The following is a 14235-nucleotide window of genomic DNA, read 5'->3' as shown; positions in this document are numbered from 1 at the left end:
CCGAAGAATTTCTGTACAGCGTATAATGCTGTATGAAAATTTCAGCCAAGGACCGGTAGTGTCCTGTGTTGTGGGTACCTATAGCAGTGCCAGACGCACGATCATGGCCAACTTTAACCTTAAATAAAAAAGAATTACTGAGGCTAGATGGCTGCAATTTGGTATGTTTGATGATTGGAGGGTGGAAGATCAACATACCAATTTGCAGCCCTCTACTCTCAGAAGTGTTTAAATATCTGAGGGCGGATAGAAAAAGTGTGGACAGACCGACAAACAGCCATCTCAATAGTTTTCTTTTGTTTGCAGAAACTAAATAATGACAGGGACTTATCATGGAAAGATAGACATATGTTGTCAACTTATTCGCTAAGTCACACTAGTTTCTGGATAAGAAGACATGGAAATTATTATAGTAAATAATAAAAATACTCAATGAGTGAGATTACCCTTTGAAGCGTGGTGAAAAGCTCTTGAACTTGCATTGGATGAAACAGGAGCAAAAAATATCCAAGATGGAAAAAGTAAAACTCTCTCGTTATATTTAATCGGATTTTTTTAATCAAGTTGCCCATCAATTTTTCTAGGTGCCCAACCCTTAGCCTTTAAGAGATGTGAGTGTTTATCTGTTCAGTAGCAAAGAGTAACAATTAATGTTAAGTTTTGGTTGCAGAAGTATAGTACCCAGGATATCATGCTTAGCTTTTTTTTTTTTTTTTTTTTAATTCAAGACTAAACCAATTACGAGGAATTAATTCGTATTCCTACTTTCAGATCTTTCCTAGACACTGGCTTTCGGGGGTCGTTATCTAGGACTAATATTACAGTCTTTTGTTATGTTTTACTGTCATCCCCATCCGGTTTGTACTGGACATGCTGCAGATACATACCTGGTTCAATGCCCTTGGGGGACACTATCTAGGAAAGATTAAAAGATGCTTACCTATGACGTCCATTTTACCGTCTCTTCCTTGCCACAGCAAACCGCCTCCACTGTCACCCTGCAATAAAAGCGGTGTTGAGAGAGTCGTATATGAATGTTAAGAATCAGGTGGCTATGGGGAATGACTTTTTCAAACAGTCATTCCAGAGCAAATATTGCACATAGACTGATAAAGAAATGACAGCCTACAGGTACTTTTGACTGCCTACTACACCTTTTCAGCTATAATAATAAAACACTTAATTATGGTGTATCAATGGCAACGTTATGCATTAGAGGAAAATGATCATCATTGTTATTGTAAAGGTTTGTGATATGAAGAAAAATGCAGTTCCTCTGGAGACTTTCCCGCATATGCTCATTGTTTTGGGAAGCAACAACATAACCTTTGTTGCCAAAGGTGTTCGCGAAGAGAAAGTTGATTTCTTATGAGTTCTTCATATCATTTTCTTATTAGACTTTCATTTTCTGCTATTGTTATTAGATTACTTTGTTGTCTGTTGCACACCTTAACAAGAACAAAACGGTTATTAAGCCTCGTTGGTACCCACTGCCATTAGCACCATTCGATGGCGCGGGCCACTAAACTTTTTTTTCCATCTGTCCATCCGCCTGTGGTGTTTTCGCATGGTAACACTGCGTCCCGGGCTTTTTAAATGTTACGCTATGTGTAAGTTTTAGGTAAATAAAAGGATATCTGGGTGTACATTTGCAACTGAAAAGTGTTTTAATAATTTACTATATCGAATTACACCGTTAACATTCGAAATAGAATGTTATTTTTTAAAGCCTGGGACGCAGTGTTACCATGCGCATACACCACAGGCGGATGGACAGATGGAAAAAAACAGAGTATAGGTTCTCAAGGTACCAGCCGCCCGTTGAGATACTACCACTAGAGAAATTAAGGCTCCTTCTGTAAGGTTGGTCGGTAGGTAAAATCTGTTGTTGGGTCCCTCTCAGGTCACGGACTTTCCCTATGCTTATAGCTTTCGTGTGAGAACAGAAATGCTTGACGAAAGTCAAGAGCCAACATTTGACACATGGGTAGTACAGGAATAGTAAAACAGTGGCCTGTCTGTTTTGAATGAGAGTCGAACTAGAGACTTGAAGGATGTTCTCTTCGATTCTGACTTTTTTTTCTTCTTTTTAGAATAGGATTGTATTCGAAAACAAGCTCGGGGACTCGTAAGAGTTTAGGAACGATCCAGTACGGCAGACCAGTTATAATCAGTGATAACTGCGCAAGGTCTAGAGAACATATAGTATACCCCATACGCTCTAGACCTTGTAACTTCGGATCAATCTCGGGTGACGAACGGGCAACTTGCATCCTTAATACCCTTGCGATACTCGTTACAGTTAAAAACTCATTTGGATCAAGGTTAAAGAAGGATATATTCATGAAAAATCTACATGAAGGATAATGCGAAAAATAATTTTTGTTTTGTTTTGGTTTTAATGAGGAATCCTCGAGCATTAAAAAAAAGGTAACTGTTTTAAAAAGATATCCTTAACACGAATGGGCGAACTCTTCTCAGCTATAGACGTGGTGATTCGTTCGTCAGATAGCATTTGTAGCAATTCTCTGTCACTCGCAAAGTGGAAAAATACGATTAATCAAAGTATACAGAAGTTATAAGGGAGGCAAGACCCGAAGTTATCGTCCTCAAGCACAGATTACCCTCCGTAAACAATCGAGACAACTCACGTGACAGGAATCCGTGCCTCCGTTGAGATACCCGGCACAGAACATGTTGTGGGTGATTTCATAAGGCTTATACCGAAGGTTTTGGCAGACGGGATTAGAGAAAATGGGCACCAGGATTTCTCTCAGCGTATCGGTCGGGTCTCCTTTCTCTGACTCTCTCCCCCAGCCAGTCACAACGCCCATCTCGCCGACATAGTCAGTGTCTGAAGGGATGTAGAACAAAATAAAACAAATAGAGAATAAAAAGCTAAAGCTAAAGTTAAAGGAATTTTTAGTATATTTATGATTAATTGATTAGAATAAAAATGTAAACAAATAATGTTCATGTTAAACAGTACGAAACAACCATTTCTAATAAAACATAGCGTATTTATTTCATTTCCTGTTGATGAATCAACGCTCTATTTGACCGTAGATTTGAGCACGTTTAAATTTACGTTAAGTATGGAATATAATGTTTACAATTTATGCGTGAGGGAACAATCTTGCACGTGTCCTGAGTAACCTGGAGGTCGGGTCACGCCTTGTTTGTTTAAATTCGAGCAAAGTCCCTGGGCTGATGCAAGAAAATAGTTTTTCATAGAGCAATCTATTAGGCCCAGCATGGATGAGTGACAACCGTAATGTACTGTACCTGTGTAATAAGTTCAGTAATACTGCATGATTGCTAGGAAGCTGCCTGAACAATTTGTAAGTCAGGTTGGCTCATGGATTTCAGCAGAATGTGAATGCCCTGTCTCCACCTGGTTTTAATGCTTGTTAGCGCGCTGTTTTCTTGCCTTTCCAGGTGGCCTTTGTTACTAACTTCCACATCCTCACTGTTCATTCTAATCTTCCCAGAAAGAATGGGAATTTCCATAAACTGCTACTTCAAAATGTCTGTCAAACTGCATTATAAAAACGACACTCACTGAACTGAACTGAATTGAATATAAAATTTAGGCCCGCTGAAACGGATATTGACAGTAAAGGGTTCGAAAGGCGAAAACAGGAGGAAAACCCCAAACCAGTTTGCACTATGAATCAACTAACGTTAGGAGAGGGAGGAGAGTAAGATGGATCAAAGAATAAGAAAGGAGGTACTGTAAAATGAACGAAAGGGGTTGCAGCTAGGGGACGACACTCACCAGGTCGAGGCAAGCAGGCTGGTCTGGAATACCATTTGTAGTCCACTTTCTGTCCGAGTTTCACCAGTCCTATGTCGTTGTTGAAATTGGAGCGGTTGAACTGGTGATGGTACACAGAGTAGACGGCCTGGTACTCCTTGCTGTTGGTCTCGATGGGAAAGCTGCGGATGTGATCCCCCACCATGATCTTCAAGTTGTTCACCCGCACTCTGGCAAAAGCATGCGAACAAGAGCAGGTGTTTTTATTTATTGCATCCAGGTAAAAGAGTCTGAGGTAAAAAGAGTCACCAGAACAAAGTACTAACAGATAAAGGTCACAGGTGAAAAAAGTCACTAGAAAAAAAATAACAGAGAAGTCACAGGAAACAATGTCACAGGTAAAAAAGTCATAGGAAAGAAGTCACAGATAAAAAAAATCACAGGAAAGAAGTCACAGGAAAAAAGTCACAGGTAAAAAATTATAGAAAAAGTCACAGGTAAACGTCACAAGTAAAACAGTCACAGGTGAAAAAGTCACAGGAAAATAGTCGCAGGTAAAAAAAAAAGTCACAGGAAAAAGTCATAGGAAAAAAGTGACAGGTAAAAAAGTCACAGGAAAAATTCACAGGAAAAAGTCACAGGAAAATAAGTCACAGAAAAAGTTACAGGTGAAAAGTCACAGAAAAAACTCACAGGGAGAAAGTTACAAAAAAGTCATAGACAAAAGTCACAAGTAAAAAAAGTCATAGAAAGAAATCACAGGTAAAAAAAGTCAGGAAAAAGTCACAGACAAAAAAGTCAAAGAAAAAGTCATATGTAAAAAAAATCACAATAAAAAGTCACAGGTAAAAAAATCACAAGAAAAATTCACTGGAAAAAGTAAAAAAAAAAAAAAAAAAAAAAAAAAAAAATTCTGACCAACCGTAAAAACATAAACAAACGACTGTAAATTAATGTGGCTTTTTCTCATAGCCAAAATTGTGACCTTCTTCTCTGAGTCTTTATTACCTTCCACCGTCTTATCCTTTCCTTAAAATGCCTAATTGAATCTATCGTATTTAGATTCATTCTACTGTTAAACTTCATAAACTTATAAAAATGTAAGGCGCAGTTTAGGCAGAGCTAACAATCTTTTGATTACGGTTTTATCTTTAACTCCTATGAGACAAATCGAACTCTTTCTAGTCATTCCTACTGAACAAAAGCTACTATTTTACCAATAAGGACACCTTATTCATTACAGATCAAAAAAATGATTTTAGGGGCAAAAAAAAAAAAAAAAAAAAAAAAAAAAACTTACCAGGCCGGTTTTTCTTTATTCATTACAGGATCATAATATATGGTATATTCACTTACTCTGCGACTAAGCCTACAAAATACTTTGTTGTTATTCTTGTTGCAGGTGAGTAGGAAAGGTCTGTGGAAGAGCCTATAAAGGTCTGAAGAAGGGGTTTCGCGTTGAGTTAAAGATACAGGAATTTTTTTTATTAGAATGATAATGTCAAAAATAAGTAAGTGCATGTTAAAAAGTAAAGAAAAATTATTTCTGATAAAATATAGCAAATTCATTTTAATTTTCGTTGATGAAACAAGGCTCTGTTTAAACTTAGATTTTAGCAAATCTTGATTTTCGTAAAAAGTTATGAATATAATGTTATAACTTATACGTGAGGGGAAAATCTTGCATGCGTCCTGAGTAAGCTGGAGGTCGGATCCCGCCTTGTTTCTTGAACTCCTACGAGACAAATGAGCACTTCCTAGTAATCTCTACTGAACAAAATCAACTACTTTCTTAACTTTCCCAGGGAGGGTTAGAGGACATCTTATTCATACATGGAGGAGAAAAGCTTTTGACACGAACCCTTCAATGCAGTGGGCAGCGGTGAGGACGTATCTATCCGAGATGAGTGTTCCGCCACAATAGAAGTGACCTTTGTAGAGGAGGCCCACCATCCAGGGGTACTCGTTAAATTCAGCATTGTTCCCGCCAACTACCCGCATGCGGCGATTGGGCATCCCGCAGGCTTCGATGTAAAAGTTGTGTTGGATTAGCTATACTTGCGAGTTATAGAGACGGGTTGCTGGCCAAGCAAGGGCCTAATGGGACAAAACCATCTCATCTAATGGGGACCTGACGTCAACGATTTTTTGCTTTATATATAAAAACAATTTCAGTCATTTGCAATTAAAAGTTACAAGTTACAGGGTATGAAATAAAGCTGATATCTTCCTATGTCTATAAGACAAAAAAAAATTCAGTCATTTGTAATTGAAAGTTACAGGATATGGAATAAAGCTGATATTTTCCAATGTTTATATAAAAAAAAAGTATTTCACCATAAATCTTTTGTAAAGTTGATAAATTTATGCATAACTTGCAAGTCTAGAGTAAAGAGGTTAACTTGGCTGTATTTTCGTGATATAAAACAAATGATATTACTACTTTACTACTTAAGAATACATTGAATGAGGAGAAAAGCGTGCTTTAAAGTATCTCACAGAATAGGATGAAAAATTGCAGAGAAGAAATGATAAATAAATCATCGACAATTTCCCTTTCATCTTTCAGTCGCAGAATCGATTTCAGCAATGTACAGCATTTATTATATACACAGACGCTACACATAATGTACAAGCTACTAGATCTAGATCACACTTCACAAAGGCATAAAATGTACAGTAAAACAGTGATTAATACTTGAACCTTATACAAGCCATCTAAAACTAAATGCACAAAAAAGGGCGACCTTTAATCTGCGAGTTAATGTATACAGGTCTCCGGCGTGCAATTTAGGAGTCCTGAAAAAGAAAGGAAGCTTTTTTTTTCCCCCTGATGGAGAGACAAAGGTCGCTGAGAAAGTTTGACTGAGAAAATCACAACCTGGCGACGAAAGTAATTTCCAAGAACACGGATTTCAGCACATATAAAAAGCAAGACACATTTAGACACTGGTGACCTTATTGCATGAAGTGTGCTTTTCGTTTTCGCTAAAATGAAAAAAGCTGATGTTAATAAAACGGTGTTACTCAGATTACATGCAACTGTTCATTTGACAGAAAAAGACGAATCTACAAGAAAATGAGAGGCAGATATAAAAGTCGCTCGAAATATATATACAAGTTTTCATGGCGCTACAGAAACAGTCTTGCAGTTCATGGCGATGAAAGTTCTCCGCCTACTGAACACCAGAAGGATTTTACATCTTCGAAGGAAGGGTCAGATTAGAAACTGCCGCTAGGCGTTTAAGCCATCACACTTTACCTGCAACTTTCAAGTGTCTTTTCTTTGACGAGACAAGAAATGACAAATTTACTGTAGTTGTCACGAGGGTAAGAAATTAGAATGGCACTTTCTGAACACAAAATAAGGTCTTTCTAAGATAGTGACCCCCCGTAAAGTTCTGGGGTTCCTTGTCTAAGACTAATATTTCCTTAGGGTCATTAGCTTTATGATATTTACAGTCTTTTTCATCCCCAACGGGGTTGTACAGTATAAACATGCTGCAAAGGTGGATACATACCGGGTTAAAACCTTTTGGGGGTCACTATCTAGGAAAGGTCCCAAAATAAATGTATTTTCACAAGCATATACAGCAAAAATCAAATAGAAATAAGGCGAGTATCAGTTAGTCTGCTCTTGCAAGAGTACCTAGCTATCTAAGGAATTGCTAAGTGGCGTTTTGGGGTGGTATGACTTTAATTATAAGAGGTGAGATCTATTCTTATTCATCTCTATGAGAGATTAAGCAGTTTCATAACTGTTATGGGTTGAATTTGTGACGATTTCTTGTTTTTCAAGAACATTTTCTTGAATTGCGGGTCTGTAATGGGCATGAAGAAATCCGGCAACAGCTTAATTTAGTCTTGTTTGGTCATCCACCAACCCATGTCTATGTCATATAAAATATAGGCCAAAGACCAAGCGTTGAGACCTAGGAGATCATTCAGTGCTAAAAGGAAAACTGATGGTTGGCAATTCTGCATTGACTCCGGAAAAAATTGGTAACACTGTTTACACTCATAAACACACTGAGAAAGGTTTTCCGTGGTGTGGAGGGAGGGGAGAGGCCTGGAGAAGTTTCCAAGGTGAGGCGGTGGGTTGGATGGCTGGGCTCTATGGGAGCGAAAGGGCACCAAGGATGTGCAGAGGAACCCACTCAGAGAAGGGGTTGTTTTGGAAGGTGGTTGGGGCTGGGGAGCAGTTTACCAAGCTGGGAGCAAGTGAGGAGGTAGTGTTAGTTAGACGAAGAGGGCTAGGAGGATGCCTAATTTGCTGGAGTTGGTCTTGTTTCATGTTTTTGTGTTTATGATTTTTTCCACATTTTATGAAAGGATATGTACAGTACTGTACTGTAACAAAGCAAGAAACAAAAATGGAAATAAACAGGATATATATATATATATATATATATATATATATATATATATATATATATATATATATATATATATATATATATATATATATATATAGTATGTATGTTTATATATATGTGTGTGTGTGTGTCGAAATTAGGAGCAACCCCCTCCGCAGAACACAAAATGGAAAGTTATGAAGTTTTCTGCCATAGCCTATCTCCAACTACATTATCTTAAGTTTCCATTAAGCTATTTTCATTTTACATTTCTTGTATTTTCAGACTGAGTGACGGAGTTACATATAGCCATGGCTAATGACTCGGAGGAAATCAGACGGACTGACCGAATCCGGGCTTTAACCTTCAGAAATGCCAAGGCGATGCTGGCGCATCCTTCATTTCACGTTCTTGGATAGCTAAATACATTAGAACAGATGAATCCTTTGTTAAAAGGAGCTGGAACAAAAATCCATATGACTGTCATTGCGAAAAGAGTGAGAATCTTGGAAGGCCTGAAGTCCTTTCTCAGGAGTCAAAAGACATCATAGCTGAGGCAGTGGGTAGATCAAGAAAGTCTTTACATAAATTGGCACTTGAACTAGATACAAAAAGGGAAAGAAGAGAAGTTATAGTGCTGTATATTGTGAGTTGAAAAAAATCTGGTATCAAGCCATTTCATATTATCAGCAAGCCCAACATCACTCAGCAACAGAGAGAAGACTGTGCATGGTTTTGTGGTTCATTTCTTAAAGATTGGGATGAAGCTGATTTTCTCCATGTTGCCGCATCAGATGAATTCTTCATTTATACAGTCAGGAAGCCAAACCATAAAAATGACATCATTTGGGCTGCAAATTTCGATGATATCAGCGATGACGTGCGATATCGCCAAGTTGTGAAATTTCCTGAATGTTTGGGAATTTTTCTCTGTTTCGCAGCCAAACGGTTAATGTGGATCAGCAAAGAAAAATGACAGTCATGGAATGGGGAATAATTCAGAGAAACTGTGCTTACTGGTGGAGTATTTCCTTTCCTCAAAGATCCTGAAAATATGTTATCTGTTGAAGAAGTCACATTTTTGCATGATAAGGCACCATGTTTCAAGGCTCTTCAGACAGGAGCTGCTTCGAAACAGTGGTATTGATTTCTTCTCATCAAGTGAATTTCCAGGTAGCTCCCCTAACCCTTCTGTGGTGTTTGAAAAACATTGGTAGTATCTTAAAGGATCGTGTTGAACCACTCAGTGTGAACTATGATGGTATACCAAGCCTCGACGACCTACGAAGAGAGGTGACCGAAGTGCTCAGGGAAATGGAGTTTGAATCTCAGTTTTTTTGCAATTTGCTGAAATCATATCCCTGAAGAATGTAGGGTGTGGTACAGGGAGATGGAGGCCACACAAAATATTAAATACTCAGAGAGAAACTTAAATAAATAGCTGTTCTGAATTACTTTTGTTTTTGTCCATATCAATTTTAGTTAATGCTGTAGAGGGGAGGGGGGCTCTAATTTCGAAACACCCTGTATATATTAATATATATATATATATATATATATATATATATATATATATATATATATATATATATATATATATATATATATATACACGAAAAATGGAGGGGTTGCATTTTGCATAGTATATTTATGCAGCATATTTCGTTACAAAGTTGAGGGAAAAAAAAAAAAAAAGGTATTTAGACAATCGTCTTTTGCATGACGTTTTTAGTTTAAAGAGTTATGGCTGCTGTTCATGAATAATAATGACGAAACTGTGACGTCACACAAGGTATGGTGTTTTACGATGTCATGTAGTTCTGACGACACTTTGGAGAGAGAGAGAGAGAGAGAGAGAGAGATGCTGAGGGAAGGCAGTAAATACATCCATAGATTTACGTGCCCTCCATCGGCCTTATTTCAACATAGACTTTATCGAGGCCACACCCATGAGCAGTAACTTTCTGAGGTGGAAAAATGTCAGGTCTAAAGTGGTGATATAGAACTGGAACTTCATTCTTATCCACACGCCCACCAGCCTCCTTAAGGGAACTGTGCTAATCACAAGATTTAGTGTTCCCGTTGAATGTGAATTCCAAATATGACTTTAAGAGGTCCCACACAATGGTAGTTCTTTGCTTACCTAAGATGGTAACTCTTAACTCATATATATATATATATATATATATATATATATATATATATATATATATATATATATATATATATATATATATATATATATATATAAACATAATCTACATAGGAAACTGAAACAGCAGAGTACCGCTGCAAGGTCTTTCGACTTCTCGTCCTTTGCTAAGCAGGGTTTAGTGTCGTGGTATGCCACTCAGATGTTGCAAGTTCGTGCCACCTTCAGGGCAATGAAAAATCACTGGCTCTGTATCATGATCAATTACTGCTGCAGTGTGGGGTCTGCAGTGGAAGGTTGAAACCAACATCCTTTGGAAGCCTGAATTTCAAGTCAATGGCCCTATGTGCTTGTTCCATGTGAATCGGTTTCATCTACTGAAATAATGATGATAATAATAATAATAATGATAATATTAATAATATATACAAGAGGGACAATGTTCGAAGGATTAATATCCCATCCCATTCTTTGGTTTGGTTAGTAAGCTTGCTGCTTTATCTTTACAATAGTTAGGCTTATCATAATCTAATGATATTTGCATCTGTTATGGCTCTAAAAATGCATGGATGGATGAAATGATCACTGGCAGTACTGTGGATACTAATGGCTTGGTACCATGAAGTAACCCAAGGAATGCGAGCTATGATACTCCTGCTATATACATACCAATGCAGCATGCAGTGGCTATAACCACTACTGGAATTAGTACTTGGCATCACCACCTCCCATGTCTTATTTGACCACCAACACTTAAGTTTCATTTATACTCATTCTCACTTAGAAAGCAGTGCTGTTTCATTAACCTTTCATCCCAAAATGTAAGACCACAGCTAAACCTTTACTAAACAGCAAAATTGATTTAAAACTTTAGAAAGCAGATTGAGAATAACTGAACGTCGTATGGATACATAGTATGTACATTATTTTCATTTCCTCAGCCACCTTACCAAAGGGGTTCTATAGTTGGGGAAGATAAGCTGAGCTGGGGTCCTTCTTATGGCGTCATGGAAGATGCCAGGAAGTTGAGATTCTTTATGCCCTTCGTCCTCTTGGGTGGCGGCTTTTGACGTGACTTTCCCAAGATCTTGGTGATAAACTCCTAACTAATTAATGCATGATTAAAATAGTAGAATGACCTCACTGACAGGGAATATCTCACCCTCAGTATAGAACCTCGCGTAACTTTTGAGTTCCAACAAAGACGTATTCCAGCATGATATATAAGAAAAGGAACTGTCGCAGGCCATTTGTTACAGTCTATCTCTGGCGAAACTTTTAAAAGCTGACCAAAAATCTGGAATGGAGACTAACTACCAAAGCCTGCACTGAGTTGCAAAAGTGTCCATTACATTAGAAAAAAATAAACAGTTATAATCATATCTAGAATTCGCTCCTCTGTCCTGAAGAGTGCTCCCTGAAAGTGAAAAAGAAGGAAAATAGAAACGACGATACTCAAAAGTTCTCATTAATTGCGGTTTTCAATTCACGAGATGACCTTCGGCTGGAATACTTACAACAAGCGCATCTTTTCGCCCCTTCGCCGGCAGTAGGTCCGAAAAGTTTGTTCCAGGAGATTGCACCCTGTAATAGTGACAACAGTTGTAAATAAACGAATCAGAATTACTTAACAGTACACGAAAAACTTTCCCACTTAAAATAAATCACACCAGAATAGAATAGACAAGACTAGAATAGAGTAGAATAAACTAGACTAGACTACAATAGAATAAAATAGACTAGACTACAACAGAATAAAATAGACTAGACTACAACAGAATAAACTAGACTATAACAGAATAAACTAGACTACTATGAGATTCAGGGTCTCTGTAACACGGTTTTTTGGACTTTGCTCCTTGTCAAAGCATCGGATGTAGCTGAAAGTTGACATATGTATATTTTACAACCACACACAAATTTTGTCAGCATTATCAATAACCTAAACCCGATAGTTTTAATTTTTATAGAGTAAAAATTATCTAGCCGACGCCATGGCCAATGATTACGAGCCAAGAGTCGAAAAACATTCATTACGTAAGCAAGGTAAACAAACACCTTTTGACTAAATGTTGCCCCGCCCATCCACCAGACAGAAATTCCATCGGCTCTGAAACCCAAAGACTTTATGAATGGCGGAACGATACATAGATGTGGGTGGGGTATCAGTGCTAGCGTAGTAATACTACTGTAGCAGTAGTGCCGCAACAGTATAGCAGTAATATACATGAATTAAACGTTTAGACCAACTGCTGGGATCCTTGAGGATCATTTAGCACTTCTTACAACTACTCGAGAAATTAGTTTTTATAGCCAGAAGTTAAATTTTCTAATCCAACAATGCCCATGGTAGCCTTCAGTGTTATCCTGAATTATAACGAGGCGAAGGTGGGTGGAGCCTCATGAAGTCACCATTCTGACGATAATTATTGGTGAAGGTTTAAAGCCAATATACGGTACCGGCTATTTTTTTTTCAGTAAATAGGTAGATAGCCAATAAATAAAAATTGCTTGACATTGGATATAGCAGTTATCAAATCAAGCTTGTCTACTATGTTTTTGGTAATTACCAACTATTCCCTACATCTTGTCAATCTGATTGTGACCTATAAAGTAGACTGTAATTTCTTTGGAAACTTATTTTATGAGTTAGACTAATAATCGAAGTGTTTTTGTATTTATTACCATATTTTGTTGGTTTGTTCATTATGACAATTATCAGTGTAGAGGTTCCAGAGTTCATAAAGGTGTACTGCTTTGCTTGTATTTAAATTTGTGTGTCATTGTTGCCAGAGGTTTAGCCTTCGTTACATATAGCCAATCATCCATCGAGAAAGAAGGAAGAAATGATGTCATAAGTTACGTAACGAGTGCGTTCGAAACCTTTTCTCTGAGTAAGTTGGCCCATCTTCAAAAAAGGTCACTTTTACATTGTAAGTACCAAATTTATTAAACCTACGTAGTGCAGAATACACTCAAAATTTATGTGTTGATATAATATGTATTCTGAATAAGCGTTATAATTATGAAATGCATAGATAAAAAGTTATTGCGAAAAAAACCGTGTTACAGAGGCCCTGAATCTCATAGTAGACTACAACAGAATAAAATAGACTAGACTAGCCTAGAATAAACTAGACTAGACTACAACAGAATAAATTAGACTAGACTAGAATAAACTAGACTAGACTACAACAGAATAAACTAGACTAGCCTAGAATAAACTAGACTACAACAGAATAAACTAGACGAGACTAGAATAAACTAGACTAGACTACAACAGAATAAAATAGACTAGACTAAACTAGACTAGAACATAGAATTTAGGCCAAGCACTGGGAGCTATAAGGTCATTCAACGACGAAACGGAAATTGGCAGTAAAAAGGTCTGAAATCTGTAACAGGAGGAAAGCTTCGCAGTTGCACTATGAAGCAATTGTTGGGTGAGGGTGGAAAGTCAGATGGAAGAAAGAGAATACGAACGGAGGTGCAGTAATAGGAACGAAAGGCGTTGCAGCTAGGGCCAGAGGCCACGCTGCAAAGAACCTTAAGTAATGCCTACGGTGCACAACGTGAGGTGCACTGAAGGCACTACCCTCTCTTACGAGAGAGAGAGAGAGAGATATACAAATAAGTGGAAAATAATGGTTAATCTATTTAAATGGTGAAATAAGGTAAACATGGCGATATCCTGCCAAAACTATGAAATACTCCAATGTCCTGATTCTTGTTAGAGTAGAACTTCATCAGGCAATTTGATATTTATTCATAAGAAACCGATGCAAGGGAATATAATATGAGTTTCCCAGTTCTATCCTCAATGAGCGGCGTTCGAACTGAGGGATTTACATTTACGTAAAGTTTTTAAGTTTCCTGTAAAAGGAAGCTATTGTGACGGCTTTATCAGTCTGTCCGCACTTTTTCCGTACGACCTCAGATCTTAAAACCTACTGAGGCTAGAGGGCTGCAAA

General features: G+C 37.6%; 1 protein-coding gene across 2 annotated transcripts in view; it reads right to left on the bottom strand.

Annotated features, from left to right (window-relative positions):
- The window catches only part of LOC135212362 (plasma kallikrein-like), a 71671-nt gene that overhangs the window by 1132 nt on the left and 56304 nt on the right, over positions 1-14235 (bottom strand). The window contains exons 3-7 of one of the 2 annotated variants that reach the window (XM_064245753.1): positions 11782-11848; positions 5619-5781; positions 3779-3987; positions 2652-2854; positions 941-998 (exon numbers count right to left, since the gene is read on the bottom strand). In XM_064245753.1, coding sequence (XP_064101823.1) covers positions 941-998; positions 2652-2854; positions 3779-3987; positions 5619-5781; positions 11782-11848 — 700 coding nt within the window. Of the gene's footprint in view, positions 1-940; positions 999-2651; positions 2855-3778; positions 3988-5618; positions 5782-11214; positions 11849-14235 lie in introns of both variants that reach the window. The other variant, XM_064245754.1, reaches the window with a different exon arrangement.

Source organism: Macrobrachium nipponense, chromosome 40 (assembly GCF_015104395.2).
Source record: "Macrobrachium nipponense isolate FS-2020 chromosome 40, ASM1510439v2, whole genome shotgun sequence".
Classification (NCBI taxonomy): Eukaryota; Metazoa; Arthropoda; class Malacostraca; order Decapoda; family Palaemonidae; genus Macrobrachium; species Macrobrachium nipponense.
This window is presented reverse-complemented; position numbering and strand designations above follow the sequence as displayed.